This window comes from Girardinichthys multiradiatus, chromosome 14 (genome assembly GCF_021462225.1).
Source record: "Girardinichthys multiradiatus isolate DD_20200921_A chromosome 14, DD_fGirMul_XY1, whole genome shotgun sequence".
Taxonomy (NCBI): domain Eukaryota; kingdom Metazoa; phylum Chordata; class Actinopteri; order Cyprinodontiformes; family Goodeidae; genus Girardinichthys; species Girardinichthys multiradiatus.
The window spans coordinates 30,420,660-30,437,678 of record NC_061807.1 but is presented as its reverse complement, the minus strand read 5'-3'; the positions used below and the strand labels follow the sequence as shown (position 1 = coordinate 30,437,678).

Below are 17,019 nucleotides of genomic sequence, written 5' to 3'. Positions count from 1 at the left end.
AATCGAAACAATAAAACCAGCCTAGAAACATATTTAACCTCATCTCATCAAGAAATGTGTGTTTAGACATATAAAGACATAACATTTAGGCTGCTACATGAAGACAACCCTTTAGAGTATCAACTTTTGCTGATGATCTTTGATTGTTTATTCAGGTTGTACTAAACAATCAGATTCCCTGCAACAAATGTTCATTAATCTGACCATGTCATTAAAAATCAACATATATAGCACAAAATATTGCCTAAATATGATAAATAAACATATTTTGAGGCGTACACAAAAAAACTTTAAGACCACTGATGACCATTGGACCTCAAGAGTGAGCTGATAAACACCTGTTCAGTTTCAAGGACGTAAAATAAAAACACAGATTGTGTGTGTGTGTGTGTGTTTGTGTGTGTGTGTGTGTGTGTGTGTGTGTGTGTGTGTGTGTGTGTGTGTGTGTGGGACAGAGCGAGAGAGTGAGACAGAGGGTAGGGGGAGGAGAAACACCCAGTCATATAAATGATTATACATATCTGAGGATCCAGACACTTCTCACAGAGACTGTCGTCAACTCAAAGGAGGGTCTTTCTTTTGGAGCTAATTTTTCCTCAATAAAAACTACAACAACCAAAAAAAACAACTGGGATCTGGGTATTCTATCTTTTTTTATTATTTGAGAGTTGAACTGAGGAAGCAATCATGGATCCAATAGTGGAAGTAGTGGCTTTGATACTGGGGTTTGTCGGATGGGTGATGGTTGGGGTCACGCTGCCGAATCGTTACTGGAAGGTATCCACTGTGGATGGGAATGTCATCACAACCTCCACCATCTACGAAAACTTGTGGATGTCCTGCGCGACGGATTCAACTGGAGTCCACAACTGCAGGGAGTTTCCATCGCTGCTTGCTTTGAATGGTATGTCCTAAAAAAAAAATCTACTAAAAAGATGCAACAGTAGACTTTATTACTGTATTGTGTTTGTCCATATTTACTCAAATTATCAGTTTACTTTTGAGTATCTATAAAAAAGGATTTACGTAATGGGATGTTGAGGTTAAATGATAAGAATTTATCATTTTAACTTGATGGTTAAAGTTTTCATTTAACCATCAGACTTTATAGGTTTAAAGAGACTATAAACCTGCCTTTGTAGCCACAGATACTGTGTACTGTATTGCACCGACTACGCCAAAACAAATTCCTTGTATGTCCAAAAACGTACTTGGCAATAAAGCTTTTCTGATTCTGATTCTGATTCTGAGATGACATCAGGACATTTTCTCTTTTTTTACTGGTTTCTTCCTCCAGGTTACATCCAGGCTTCCCGTGCCCTGATGATTGCCTCTATAGTGTTGGGGACCTTTGGCCTGGTAGGGTCCCTGATAGGAATCCAGTGTTCAAAAGCAGGGGGAGAAAACTATGTTCTCAAAGGGAGGATTGCAGGGACCTCAGGGGTGTTTTTTATCCTGCAAGGTAACAAAACCTCCAAGAAAGAAAAAATGTATTCAAGAATGTCTGTCAAGGAAGCTGCTTATAATTATGACTTGCTGATGCACTGCTCTATAAAAAGTAGAGATAAAGGATTTAAAAGGATATAAAATCAGGATCAGAATTTAAATCATTTCTCCATAAAGTTTTCACTGGTTTCCTTAAAGTACCAGATTTAACTGTCTGGCAGCTCCCTGACATTTTTATTTCTATCAAAAGGTCTTTGCACAATGGTCTCTGTGTCATGGTATGCCTTCAATATTACCCAGGACTTCTTTGACCCCTTCTATCCGGGGATCAGGTAAGGTGCTGCAGTAGAGGTGTTTAAAGGTTGGATAACTGAGCTTTAAGCCTTGTGTAGTCTGACTGTCTGCCTCCCTATCTCAGGTATGAAATAGGGGAAGCACTTTACATCGGCTGGTGCTCGGCTGTGCTCGCCATCGCTGGAGGAATCTGCCTCACCTTCTCCTGCAAAGTAGGCAGACAGGAGAAATAGTGAGTTCCAGTCCATGTTCTGTTTAAAATTCAGTGCAATGTAGATTGCTGAAAAAAACTGTCTCTTGAATATACAGTTACAGTTTGACTGGGCCATTGACAGATGTGTTGTTGATTAATTTTCAAAGCTTAGCTGCTTTGAAATAGTATGTATGGAGAAGCATGTTTTGAATGAGATAAACTGGCCAACACATTATAAACTCTCCTAAAAGGGCTGTCCTTGGCGTTTTGAGGTCAGGTTTTAACAAACACAACAACGAGATTCAATTAGGACTGCTGTAAACACTGCTGAAATACCAGGAAGAAGTCAGGGGTCAGCAACCTTTCAGTCCAAAGAGCCATTTTTGACCTTTTTCTTACTAAATAAAATTTCTAAAGCCACAAAACCTGCTTGGCCCTTCGGAAATAGATGATTAGAAAAAGATGACTAATCTAGTTTTAAGAATATATTATTAATTATAGTTTGTTCACTATTAGAATAAATGAATGTCTTTGACTTGAACAAGGTCACTTGAGTACCTTTGCATATTATTGGAAAATATGTAGCCACCCTAAAGAAAAAAATCACATAGTTTTCTGTAGAGTGACATGAAAGGACTAATCAAAAAATATTATTTGTATCTTTTGACCATTAGTGTTATTCTGTCGTAAACATTTTACACAGGTATAGTCAAATAGGACAGAGGAACTGCTAAATCTAACATTTCCTTTAGGCTTAACATTTAAAAAAAATCTTTATAATTCTTGGTCAAACTTAATACGAGCTTCTGTGGGGTGACTAAAGAGCCACACGTAGCTCAAGGTCAGCAGATTGCTGACCCCCAGCTTAGATGAAAACTAGTAAAAGATATTTCAGCTTGTTAAATTTCAAATTGTAAGAGATTGGCGCCATCTAGTGGTCTGCTAAAGATAGACAAGCAGGCATGTATGCAACATATGAAATACGTGTCTAAATGCAACTACAACAGAAATACAAACTAAAAGTTTGATAGGGATTCAAAAGAGACAGTAGCAAGCAGGTTCAGCTATTGCAAAGCAGTTGATAAAATAATCATCAGCAAAAGATAAAAGGCCAGAAGAATGTCTCTTCTCTCTAAAAAGAATAGGACAGCACAACTTAGGTTTGAATAATTGCATCTGAAAGTACAGTTGAGAAGTTTGGCCTTTAAGCACATCAGCCTTATACCAACTATCAAGCACAGTGGTGGAAGGGTGATGACATGGGACATTAGCTGTTTATGAACTTCACTGTTTACCAAACTATTCTAGAGCTAAATGTGAAGCCATCTATTTGACATCTGAAGCTTGTTTTTTTTTGGATTACTTTCTGATAAATTACAATGAAATTGTTCATATTTGTGTTTGTAATTACCTTTATTTTAAGACCCAGAGGAGACCAACTTTTTTACTAACAGTTTGATGCATTAAAACTGAATGAAAAACCTTTGACGCGGCAGTTTGTGCCATCAGAAAACAAGAAAAGTGTGCACATGTATTGCTTTGAGGACTTACTCTGAATGCATTACTTTCAACAATCCACTGTGTTTTTTGCAGCCCATTGCCTTATCAAAGCAGGGGAACAGTGTACTCTGGAGCTCCACCAAGCAGAAGCGCTGCAACCAGCACTTATGGACGAAACGCTTACGTCTGATTTCTCTGACGTTTTCATCAACTCAGGTTTTATTCATGTATATAAACTGTTCTTTTTTTTACACTTTACGCTGAGCTATTTGTCCATGGCTGTGGACACGCCGATAGTGCTCCAGTTGTTTACTGTGGGCAGCAACTGAGCACCGCTGTAATGTATATAATCCCAATTCCAATTGAAGAGACTGATACTGTAGACATTGTATAAAGCTACTCTGCTTTTCCACCACACAGACTGACTCCTTTCAGTGACTCTGTTCATATTTCAATGATGAAAACAAGATGAGGGCACTTACTAAAACATTAAATCATACTTTGATTTGCATGAACAAGGACGGACATTTGTGAGGCCAAAAGAGAGAAGATTAAGATTTTATTTGTGTTGTTTTGTACAGTTTTGTAAAGTACCATTAAGAGAAAATGGGGAACAGATTGTTTTAATTGTCATTTTGTTTTTATTACTAAACACAATAAAAAGTGCAACATTAAATATTGTAGTTTGACATTGTATTCTGTAATCGCAAAATGTTGTGATACTAATCATTTTTTTAATTATTTCCACAGACATTAGACATAAGACAAATTAGTCTTATGAGTTAATACATATTGAGTGTTCAAAGGGTTTTATAGACATGTAATATTTTATCACCTATGGTTTAATCTGTTAAATTATATTTATTTTCATGTTTTAAATTTGCTTCAAAAAATCTGGCATTGACATTATTTGAATGATATGAAGAGGTATACAATGGCATCACTTAACACTATCACAAGTCCTTCAGACACAAGTTAGACTATTGAAAAGAGGAGACAGTTGTCCAGGACACAGTGATTGACACCCACCATAGGAGGGTAACAACAAAAGGTTATTTCTAAAGAGGCTGGCTGTTCAGAGTGTTGTATATAAACATTAATAGAAAGTTGAGTGGAAGGAAAACGTGTTGTGGAAAGGGTATGAAAACGACCACCACAGACATACAGGTCCTTCTTAAAATATTAGCATATTGTGATAAAGTTAATTATTTTCCATAATGTCATGATGAAAATTTAACATTCATATATTTTAGATTCATTGCACACTAACTGAAATATTTCAGGTCTTTTATTGTCTTAATATGGATGATTTTGGCATACAGCTCATGAAAACCCAAAATTCCTATCTCACAAAATTAGCATATTTCATCCGACCAATAAAAGAAAAGTGTTTTTAATACAAAAAACGTCAACCTTCAAATAATCATGTACAGTTATGCACTCAATACTTGGTCAGGAATCCTTTGGCAGAAATGACTGCTTCAATGCGGCGTGGCATGGAGGCATGAAGGCATTTCCTTCTCCCCAGTCTTCCTCCAGACTCTGGCACCTTGATTTCTGAATGACATGCAGAATTTGCTTTCATCCGAAAAAAGTACTTTGGACCACTGAGCAACAGTCCAGTCCTGCTTCTCTGTAGCCCAGGTCAGGCGCTTCTGCCGCTGTTTCTGGTTCAAAAGTGGCTTGACCAGGGGAATGCGGCACCTGTAGCCCATTTCCTGCACACGCCTGTGCACGGTGGCTCTGAATGTTTCTACTCCAGACTCAGTCCACTGCTTCCGCAGGTCCCCCAAGGTCTGGAATCGGCCCTTCTCCACAATCTTCCTCAGGGTCCGGTCACCTCTTCTCGTTGTGCAGCATTTTCTGCTACACTTTTTCCTTCCCACAGACTTCCCACTGAGTTGCCTTGATACAGCACTCTGGGAACAGCCTATTCGTTCAGAAATGTCTTTCTGTGTCTTACCCTCTTGCTTGAGGGTGTCAATAGTGGCCTTCTGGACAGCAGTCAGGTCGGCAGTCTTACCCATGATTGGGGTTTTGAGTGATGAACCAGGCTGGGAGTTTTAAAGGCCTCAGGAATCTTTTGCAGGTGTTTAGAGTTAACTCGTTGATTCAGATGATTAGGTTCATAGCTCGTTTAGAGACCCTTTTAATGATATGCTAATTTTGTGAGATAGGAATTTTGGGTTTTCATGAGCTGTATGCCAAAATCATCCGTATTAAGACAATAAAAGACCTGAAATATCTCAGTTAGTGTGCAATGAATCTAAATATATGAATGTTAAATTTTCATCATGACATTATGGAAAATAATGAACTTTATCACAATATGCTAATATTTTGAGAAGGACCTGTATTCAGGACTTGGGCTACAACTGTCACATTCCTTGTTTTAAGCCACTTCTGAAGCATAGACGTCAGAAGTGTCTAATCTAGTTGAAGGAGAAAAAGGACTGGATTGTTGCTAAGTGGTTCAAAGTCACCTTTTCAGATTAAAGTGAATTTTCCATTTGAATTTGGAGTAAAGGTCCCTGGAGGAAGAATGGAGAGGCACAGAATCCAAGCTGTGGGAGGCCTGGTGTGAAGTTTCCAGAGTCAGTGATGATTTGGGGAGCCACGCCATCTGCTGGTGTTGGTCTACTATTTTTATCAAGTCAGCAAGCCATCAGCCAGGAAAGTTCAGAGTACCTCATGCTTACCTCTGCTGACAAGCTTGATGGAGATGCTGGTTTCCTTGGTACCTGCCCACACTGCCAAATGTAGCAATATTTGCTTTAATGTCGTGGAATCACTGTGCTGGATTGGCCAGCAAACTCATCCGACCCAAATGTCACAGAGAATCTATGGAGTATTGTCAACAAGATGATGCAAGATACCAAAGCCAACAGTGCAGACACAACCTGGGCTTCTTTAACACCTGAGCAGAACCACAGGTTTGTTGCCCCCATATATTGATGCAGTATTTCATGTACTGTACATGGCATTGACATTTCTTTATTAGAAATCCTTTGTTTAATGGTTTTTTTATCAGCTGTAAGCCTGAATCTTTTAAACCAACAAATAACAAATGAATCTATTAAATAGATATGTTTCACTTTTTGAATTGAATTGCATGGACTTTGTTCGAATTTATCCAGATGCACCTGTAAAGAAACTGGGCCTTGGAAAAGGGCCATCATTCCGTTCACTGTGTGGCAGACCCACAGCTTTGCGGGGCGACTACCATATCTCGCCTCTGGCAGAGACTTCATACAGACTAGGAGTGCCACCAATGTTAAAATAGTCCGTCCAATTAGAGCAGTCCACGTCTACAGAAGAACCCGGATGTGAGCCATGTGGACCAATCAGAAAAATGTAGGCCACAGAGGGAAAGGAAGGCTAAGAACAGACTGAAATGTATCGCTGACCAAATTACACAGATTGTCGGTGCTTTGATTTCACCCTCATCTGGTCAGAAGAAGCTAATTTACTTGCGATAAAGTCTTATAGTTTTCGCTTGGAGCAGCTGCCAAACCTCTGCTTCGGCTCAGGAACTTTGGAGTTACTCCTCTCAGTTCCGCCCGGAGGACTGTGGGACCGGGACCGTAAATACACCGTCGGAACTGTTCCTCGGTCTGTCCGAACGGGTCCAGCCGTTCTCAATGAAACAAAGCAGCAGTTTGAGCCCAAGCTGAGCCGAGAGATCCGTCTGTTTCGGTGTCCCGGTGTGAGCGGACCCAGACATGGAGTGGTGTCGGCGGGCAGGAGGAGCCAGCGGGCTGCTGTGCTCCCTGTCTCTGCTCTCTGTCCTCTTGGACATCCAGCTGGACGGTAAGACCGCTTTTAGAGCTACAAACAGGAGGGACAAAACCTTCACAGACACAGGACAGTTATTCAGGTTGCGGACTTATTGGCACATTGCAGGGTCGAGTTTCCAAAGTTTACCTCTCTGAAACACGGGGATGTTCTATCCTTACACTAGAAGACGAAACCACAGCGTCATGTAGCTATTAATAATAATTTACCCTATGACGTTTATATTTTATTGCATTAAAGGAAACCTTTAAGGAGATTCTTGTGTGTAGTGGCCGCACACAGAGCACAATATAACATTAAAACGACACCAAACGTTTAAAAAACACAAGGAAATGGAAACGAGGGTTTACACATAACACAAGAGCTATGACACAAGACAGACAGAAGCACAACTTTCCTCAAAACACTATATTAAAATAATCCAAAAACGTACTTTAACTAAACTTAAACACAAATAAAGACATTCTTACCCTGCAGATCTTTGGCCAATGCTGTTTTTAACAAAATTATGTCACGTTAAAATAAAATGCACCGATCAGGCTTTGACTGGCCATACCGATTTTCCACAGATGCACCAATCAGCCAGAGATCACCAATTTTCCCTTGATCGGCTCTGATCAGTGATCAGCAGGTCAAATGCGAGAAAATTAAGTTTTTTTTTTTCTCTTATTGATCATATGCATCATAACTAAGAACTCTCATTATGTCCCCTTTATTTTAGTTTAATAACAACCAGATCACGGTTTGGAACATATGTTTCATTGCATAAATTGAGCTAATCTTGTATTTCCTTTTACTTCCTTTATGTCATAACTGATTATTAGTGTAATAATCAAGCACTCATCCTGTCCCTCCTTGAACAAAGGAGCAGATACCGGTCCTGCTGATGGGTTAGGGACCTCCAACGGCTCCTGTCCAGCTCTCCTAAAGTAACTCTCCTGGAATCCCTTCAATGCTCTTGAGGCTGTGTTGGGGACGCTGCAAACCTTCAGGCACTGCCATGTATTGATGCACCATCCTAGTGGAGGTGGGACTGCCTGTGCAACCTCTGTAGGGTCCAGATATCGCATAATACTACCAGTAATTACACTGACCCTGGTCAAATGCAAAACTACTGGAAGCAGTCAAAAAAATTAGGAGGGAAAAATGTCTGTGGCCTCCACCTGCAATACCAGCCCTGTTCTTGGGGTTGTTTAATTGTTGCCCCTTCAGTGCACCAGTTGTTAATGTAATTAACACCAAAACAGCTGATTAAGAACTGGCAGGAACATCTAGACTGCTTTAAAATAAATGCATCTTACTTTTTAATGTAATTTAACCTTTTTTTTTTTTTTCTCTTTGCAATAAAATCTGAAAATGTTAGTTTCAGTTACAATATTTGCATTTGTACCTGGAAATGATTAGTTTGAGTTCCTAAAAATTCATTAATGCCCAGCAGGTGTAATGTTGTCATCAGAGTAGTGTGAGAGCAGGTGAAAATCCTCCCAAGCCAAGGGATTAAGCTACACCACAGACTGTCTTTGAACGATTTTGTCCCCTCCTTTGACTGGTTGTAGTTCCAGCGTGATTCCAGCTCAGCTTTGTGTTCCAGGTGTCCTGGGGGCGACTCACGCCGAGATCGAGCACCACTTGGAGATGGGCCGCAAACTTCTGGCGGCTGGTCAGCTCGCTGAAGCCTTGTCCCACTACCACTCAGCCGTGGGTAAGATCACACACACGCAGAGCATGCAAACTCTCTCACATTTAGGCTCTCTGTCTGCTCTGTTGTGCGTGGTGTTTTGTTTTGAAAATGATCTATACAGGCTTGAATCTTGTCTATTTGTCGAATCAAGCATAGTTTGCAAGTCTCATGTTTGACCCTGCTCTAAAGGCAAAGATTAAGTTTCACTGACATTTTCCAGAGGGAGACTCCAAGAATTACCTGACCTACTATAAACGAGCTGCCGTGTTCCTGGCCATGGGAAGATCCAAGTCCGCTCTGCCCGATTTGACACGGGCCATCGAGCTGAAGCCTGACTTCCTGCCAGTAAGCCCTGCGCTGACCCCAACAAAGCCTTTAAAAATGCTGTTACTCAGTTCTTCTCATACCATCCCACTTCTGTTCCAGGCCCGGCTGCAGAGAGGGAACATCCTGCTGAAGCAGGGCAACACGCAGGAAGCCAGAGAGGACTTTAACATGGTGGTATGTTTTAAGCTGCTGGTTTGTTTATTTTCAAGAATCGGGGTTAAACACAAATTTGTAAAGTACAAAAGAGCATTTCTTCGTTTTATTTTTAAGATAAAGTTTTCAGACGTTTTCCTTTTTTTTTTTTTTTTTTTTTATCGTTTTTTTTTTTTTTTAGATAAAAATCTGATTTCTCTGGGGGGAAAAACTCTAACTTAAACCAGTGGCGTGCCCAAGCTTTAATTTAAACGTTTTACCCATCAGTATCTGGGTTTTAATGCTTCTGACCAAGAATCTAGATATAAATGAACAGCGGTACCACGAATGAGCCAAAATGTTGCACCTTTTTCATGTTCTTCTGCTGTGACACTGTAGGTAATGCAATAGCATCTGGTTGTTGTTTCTTTCCCAGCTGCAGCGTTCTGCAGACCACAGAGAAGCTCAGGAGCAGCTGATGAGAGCGAGCGAGCTGGAGGACCTGCAGGAGGAAGCCCAGGCTGCATACCACCAAGGTGACTACAGTGGTACCATCAACGCGCTGGAGAAGGTTATTGAGGTAGGTTAGAATGTGAATCGCATCATTTTGTCTCCTAATAATCAAACCTTGTTATATTCTATGTGGAAACGATTCAGTTTGGTTTATCTATATAACGCAGCAGTAGTTCCACCAACACATTCATGTTTTGAACAATTAGGATTTAAAGTCCTTCAGCTGTTGGGAATCTTGTTGTTTTTTTTTTTTTTCTGTTGGGTTACATTTGCGAATGTCTGTTTCTGTCTCAGATCTCTCCCTGGGATCCGAAGTCGAGGGAGCTTCGTGCCGATTGTTACATCCGAATGGGGGATCCACAGAAAGCCATCCAGGATCTCACGCCTGCTGCCAGGCTAAGCAACGACAACCGCGCAGCCTTCCTGAAGCTCAGCCTGCTGCACTACAGCCTCGGAGAGCACCATGAGTCCCTCAAGTGAGCGCCGCGCTGTCTCCTATGCAAATGGAGCGATTTCCTTCTTTGGACCTGCAGATTTGTTTGGCCTTGCCGTTCCTTCACTCCCATCTGCTGCTTTGTTTCCCGACAGCCACATCAGGGAGTGTCTGAAGCTCGACCAGGACGACAAAGATTGTTTCATCCACTACAAGCAGGTGAAGAAACTCAGCAAGCTGCTTGATTCTGCAGAAGAGTCGATCCAACAGGGGAGGTCAGTGCCCCTTGATGATTTCTTTAAAACATGTATGGAACATTATTAACCCGTATGGAGTTTCTAAAGTTGGAGCTCCACATTTTTAAGACCTAGATCTGTTCTTTCATTCAAGTTTATTAAAGTCTGGAAATTGCTTTAGGTTTTCAGGTCTGGATAAGTGTGGGAAAAGAAAAATTTAGTATGGAAAAATGTTTTTTTTTCTAGACCTTTTCCTTCTTCCTTTCCCCAAAGGACAAAAATCTAATAATAGATAATAAATGTAGGCGATTTTCATATTGATGTATATTTTGATGATATGTTTATCTTTGATTGGCCACTTTGCAGTTTTATTTAACATTTTCTCTTCAGTATTTTGGGTTCTGGCTAATATACGCTATTTCAGGAATAACAGGGATATTTCACTCCTCCTTTGGGCTCTAGACAACTTTAAATCTGTGGCTCTTAAGCTCGGTCTGGGAAAACCGCCAAGCAAAACACTTCAACTGCTACATTTCTGGATTTTGGTTTACTTTTTTATTTTCTTTTACAAAATGGAACAATTACACCAATTTTTACAATGCTTTGAAGAGTCTGGATTTACTGGAGGAGACTCCAGTCTTTATTTGAGGGCAGAGGGTTGATTTTTAAAATGCAGCAGATGGATTTTAGTCGACATGTTAAAAAAGTTGTGAAATCGCTCCATACCGCCCTCAGAAGATCAGAAGTCAATTTCAGGAGCTTTTTTGATTCGTCATTTGTTGATGATTAACGTCCAACAGTTGGGGGTTAATCTTTTTATAAATGTCCAGAATTTTCAAATTTTACATTACAAATGATTACACAACAAGCTACAGACTTGGCCTGTTTCTCATGTTTCGTGCAAGCTGCCAGTCGGACATGTTTGCTCCCTCCTCAGCTTTTATAAGCATCTCTACATTTAGAGCAGCGTCCTCTAGACTCGTTTCTGCTGCGGCGCCAAAGACAAGGGAGAGCAGACAGAAACAATGCGCTACTAAAACAAAACGGGACGTGTTTGGGAAAACGCTTAGTTTGAGCAAACATTGGCTAAAGCTGTCATGGTGCAGCACATAGCTCGACAGAACAAACACGTTCCAATTCTCTGCATGAGAATTGGAACGTTTTCCCTTTTTTATGTGACGTAAAAAACATGAAATTATGATAAATCCTTTCGGAACTTTTTATACAATAAATTTTATATATCCTGTGTACTTTAACAAAAAAAATAAACATTGACAAATTGAGAAAAGTGCGTAGCCCTTAAACTAAAACTTTGTCGAAGAACCTTTCATTCTGTGTCAGATTTCTTTAGTTTGCATCGATTATAGCAAATCTCGTGAACCTCAAATAAAGTTCGACCATCCTAGGAGGAGTTTTCTTCACATTTGCTCAGTTGTATTATTTAGCTTAAGCCAGAGTTAACAGAGAGGTTACAGAGAATGACAAATTTATTCATATTCTGGCACCTTTAGTTTTAGTTTGTGTGAAATTTCAGTGTAAAGTTCAAACAAACTGCAAATGAAACTGGCATCTTTTAGAAAAGAATAATTTCTCTGATTTTATTGACACTTTTACAAAAGTGCCATGTTGAAAAATATTTGACATTCTCAGTAATTCATGGAAAAGCCTTCATTGACACCACAGCAATCAAAGACTGTAACACTGAGCGACACCTGAAGAACACCATACCCACAGTGAAACACGGTGGTGGAGGCATGATGATCTGGGGTTACTTTCCTTTATCTGAACCTGGGTCATCAACAGAAACTCCGCTCCCTGGAATATTTTCATTTCTGACATCAAAAGTCGCGCTCCTCTATTTTTATGTGTTACAGCAAGAAAATGCCTCCAAATAAAGGATCTCTGAGGCGACCGCTCACTCGGTGTCAGACTTACAGCAACAAGCTCCACCTGTGTTGTTAAACTGAGAAACAACCTGAAGAGCAGATGTTTACATTTTAAACTGCTTGACATGTTGGATCAACCTATTTTTAACCATTTGCCAAGAGGACCAAAATTCTGCTGTGCAGTAATTGGTTCTATCAACAGCTACCAGATGATCAGGTCAAATGCACATAGTTGTAAGATGGAATCAGACAGGTTAAGGAACCAACGTCAGCTCTTGTTAACCATCTCTCCACATTCAGGCATCAGGAAGCTATTGGAAAATTTGAATCGGCAATGATGACGGAGCCAAACATCCAGTTCTACACTAACCTGGCCAAAGAAAGGATCTGCTTCTGTCTTGTCAAGGTGAGGAAGAAATCGGGTCGGCTAATTTAAGACCGCAACTAAGTGACGGTCACTTTTATCTGGGTTTGGTCCTAAGTTCTCCTCTAAGACATGTTATTCGTCATGCTATTGTAGCTTCAGTTGGCTACTGAGGCCATAGATATCTGTTCAGAGGCCCACCAGAGAGAACCTCGCAATGCAAACATCCTCCGAGACCGAGCAGAGGCCTACATCCTCAACCAGGACTACGAGAAAGGTAACAAGACTGAATGCCTGAAGTACTGCAGAGACATCAGCAGAACTGGGTTCATTTGACTTCATATTAACTGTTTAAACAAAAAGAAGCCTGAGGAACATAAAGTTCCAGTCATACACCCAATGATTCAATAAACAACTTTCTTTATTCCACACAAGCTCAAATATATACATACACCCCACTAATATTTGGATTAATACCTTTAACAGGTTTCAGGGAACCCAAACATTAAGAAGAAACTGGAATAATTCTGATTAGATCATTCAAATGCATCACTAAAAGCTCAAACTAATGAGATCCCTGGAAATGAATGTCAAGTTCTGACAGGCACAGGAAATAGGAAAACGCCACCACTGCAAGAAAATGGAGTTTATAAGAGTTTGCCAGAGATCTGATCACTCAACCACACTGAAAGGAGCCGCAAACACAACTGATTCTTTAGGGATAATTTCTTCGACCATGCATTTTTATGCTAGCAGGATGATTTCTGCTCATGCTGTTTGTGGTGTGAAACAGATTATAGCTTCATTGGATGTACTTTTTTCCCTCAAATGTATCCTTTCTTTGGAACTTTAGCTGTTGAAGACTACCAGGAGGCGAGAGAGTTCGACAGCGACAGCAATACCATCAGAGAGGGCCTCGAACGAGCACAGAAGATGCTCAAAATCTCTCGCAAGAGAGACTACTACAAGATCCTTGGAGTTAGCAGGTGATGTGTCCATTCGCATCCATTATGCACAGTGTTATCCAACTCTGTTCAGCTTCTTGAAAAAAACCACAAAAAAAAACATCTGTCCTTCCTGTCCTCAGGAATGCTAATAAGCAGGAGATAATCAAGGCGTATAGGAAGTTGGCACAGCAGTGGCACCCTGACAACTTCCAGTCCGAAGCAGACAAGAAAGAGGCGGAGAAGAAGTTTATTGATATCGCATCAGCTAAAGAAGTCCTCACCGACCCAGGTCAGGAGCTGGTTTTACACACTGAACACTTGCAGTCGGGGGGGGGGAGGACGAAACGAGATTAAGAAGATGCAGAAACAATCAGACTCATCCAGTTTTCTTTGAATACTGCGCACAACTTTGTGTAGCAGCTGTTTTCAACAAAATACACCGTTTACAGTGAGCTTCCTGTTCTGTGTATCTAGCCTACATATCCACCATGGTAAGTTTAGTGTAACCAGGAGGACTACAGTGAGGACCTCTAACTCTGCAACATTTTAGAGATCAGAAGAGCAGAAACATGAAAATGGAAAGCCGTGGTTTCTCAGGGTTTGTGTAATGGCTGGAGCTCTGAATCACTGCTCCAACATGATGGTGTTGGTGCACAGGTTGTGATTCATGAGGCATTTATTTTATTTTTTTAAAAAAACAAAAGGACTTTGAAAGTGTAAGGAAAACTACACATAGTTTTCAGTTTTTTTTATATATAAATATTTTAAAAACAACATGCCGTACATTTAATGCTCCCTTATTCTGAGATCTAAATGAAATCCAGTGCATCCAGCTGTCTTTATTATTGTGAGTTAGATGTTTGTTACAGAACCTATCACAGCTTCAGGAGCTCTTGCATTATTTTAAAATTCTCCGTCCAGTCTCACTGAACTTGAGCTTTTTTGCAAAGTAAGACGGGCAGAATATATAAGTCTATAGATGCATAAAGCTCGCAGAGATATATCCCATAAGTCTTGCAACTGTAATTGCAGCAGAAAAGTGTCGACTCAGGGTGATGTTATGCAAATGCACGCCACTTTTCAGATGATTTGGAAAAAAACCTGAAAGTCATGTTTATTTTTCTTGGGAGTTACTTCTAATTTCTTGAACTTCAAAGTCTTCCTAACTGTGTTCCTCTATCTTTCCCACCAACCTTCTAGAAATGAGGCAGAAGTTCGATGCAGGCGAGGATCCTCTGGACCCAGAGAGCCAGCAGGGCGGAGGCGGTGGACAGAGGGCCTGGCCGTTCCACTTTAACCCTTTCGAGTCTGGCGGCAACTTCCACTTCAAGTTCGAGTACAACTAGAGAGCGGGACTTAATAAAGCATCTTCAGACAGATGTGTGCCAGATCTTCCACAGGATTTGTACATCAGCCTGGACGCTGTTTATTTTAGTGACATAAATGTGTTTTTTTTTTTAGAAAGGAACCACAGGTTCTGTGGCTCCTGTTAAATGGTGGTTGAGGAAAGTGGTGGAAAGTGAAGGATTTTTTTTTTAACACCTTGATTCTTCTTTGGGGAACTGAAAGGTGCTGGATGAAAACTGTGGATGTTTCTGCTCCTATTTTTTCTTTCTTTGTGCCAATCTTGAAGCTTTTAATGGAGGAAGAAAGTCAATGTGCCGCTTTTTATTCTTGCAGTATTCTTCAAAGGAACCACAGCCCTGCTAATTTCAGTCAATGTTCTATACTGTGCTGAAGCAACTCTACACTTGAGAATCAAGACTTTATGGTTGATGAAATCAACAGCATTTTGTTGGATTAATGGTGAAGCACACTGGAATCCTTTGAATCTTCTATCAGTTTGATTTTGCTTTAAACTAAAATTGGTTTCTAGAGGTTCTTCAGTGAGGATAATGTATTTGTTTGAAAATGGTGCTTGTATACGGCAGTAGGGTTGGGCATCGAGAATCAATTGGAACCGGGCAGTGTTGCCAGGTGTACGATAATTATCGTATTTGTACGATAATTTTGCTCTGTACGATGTACGATCAATATTCGTAAAAAAGGCCAAATGTACGATAATTTGACCATTCCGTGAATGTGTGGTTGTAATCAGTCGTCATCAGCCTATCGCCAAAATCTGTCGGAGTTTTTTTGTGAACCTTGAAGGCATCTGTGTCCGGATTCGGAAACAAATGCTGGAAATTCCAGCCAATCGTGCTTTTCTGAATGTGACCTACGTGTGACGTGATGCGTTGGCCTCAGAACAACGGCCATGATTGGCTGAATAGTCCACTAGGCCCGCCCATGATTGAGGAAAGGAAAAGAAGAAGAAGGAGAGCCCGGCACTGTGGGGCTGCAGCTGTTGATAAATCCTTTCCGTACTGACGTCACAAAGCTACGAGTGTCTATTAGACGCCATTCAACACATCAACAGACTTGTTACTTTGGTTATGACGAGTGTACGATAATTTTATGTCTCTAGTACGATAATCCTACAATTTCTCACCTGGTAACATTGGAACCGGGACTATTTTTCCGATTCTCCTGGAGGCATTCTAGTTTTAAAGTCCGATTCTTCGTTTCGATTCCCAGTCCACAGACCAGAAGAAGCCAACACCAGCAAAGAAGAACAGTGTGTGCCCAGTCATGGACAGTGTGCGGCGGCGATAGAAGGTGTGGCCCAGCTTTATTAAAAGAAATGACACGATTATATCGTGCAAAAGAGGGGGGCACCTTTGGACTGCCTCGTCTGGGCCTAGCACCTCACTGCAGTCAGAATCAGGTAAAATAGCAATAAAATAAGTCTCATATGAACACGGAGGCAGCCAACAAATTATACTCCACCCAAAACTGTGGGTTACCTTAAATCTAAATACCCAGCTAGCATTAGCCCGTGCATTTTCTCATAGACAACCTGCAATTGAAGAGAGAAATTCGTAATAGTTTAAATTCTTAGTCCACCAGATTTTATCCAGAAATAAAAGTTAAATAGTTCGCTAGCTCTTTCAAACCATGTAAACGTCTGTGACCGTTCCTCCTGAAAGAACCGGAATCGAGAATCGTTTAAATTCAAACGATGCCCAGCCCTGTATAACGGCAGCAAAAACAGAATGAAAACCGTACCTGACTCAATCGAGTATTTCTGTATTTGCCTTTTTATTTTAGGTTTTAAATGTTTTGGTTTGGGGAAAACACTCCATAGCCTCTCCTCTCCTGAAATGTTACTGATGGTTTTTTTTTTTTTAAGCCTTTTATAAGACTCTCTTTAAACAACGCATCTTCAGTGG

The 17,019-nt window shown here is 40.5% G+C and overlaps 2 protein-coding genes across 3 annotated transcripts; both read left to right on the top strand.

Moving 5' to 3' along the window:
* The first annotated feature begins 530 nt into the window (after positions 1–530).
* Positions 531–4,109, top strand: cldn15a (claudin 15a). Its single transcript, XM_047385198.1, has 5 exons — positions 531–904; positions 1,298–1,462; positions 1,697–1,778; positions 1,865–1,972; positions 3,527–4,109. The coding sequence occupies exons 1-5, from the start codon at positions 688–690 to the stop codon at positions 3,621–3,623; spliced, it is 669 nt and encodes a 222-aa protein (XP_047241154.1). The 5' UTR covers positions 531–687; the 3' UTR covers positions 3,624–4,109.
* A 1,669-nt stretch (positions 4,110–5,778) lies between these two features.
* dnajc3b (DnaJ (Hsp40) homolog, subfamily C, member 3b) lies at positions 5,779–15,811 on the top strand. Of its 2 annotated transcripts, none has more exons than XM_047384917.1 (12): positions 5,779–7,243; positions 8,820–8,930; positions 9,130–9,254; positions 9,336–9,410; positions 9,805–9,948; positions 10,176–10,357; positions 10,470–10,589; positions 12,737–12,842; positions 12,957–13,077; positions 13,654–13,786; positions 13,888–14,036; positions 14,948–15,811. In XM_047384917.1, the coding sequence occupies exons 1-12, from the start codon at positions 7,156–7,158 to the stop codon at positions 15,091–15,093; spliced, it is 1,500 nt and encodes a 499-aa protein (XP_047240873.1). In that variant the 5' UTR covers positions 5,779–7,155; the 3' UTR covers positions 15,094–15,811. The 2 variants fall into 2 exon arrangements, with proteins under 2 accessions (XP_047240873.1, XP_047240874.1); XM_047384918.1 differs by lacking the exon at positions 5,779–7,243 and adding an exon at positions 7,322–8,255.
* The last annotated feature ends 1,208 nt before the right edge of the window (positions 15,812–17,019 follow it).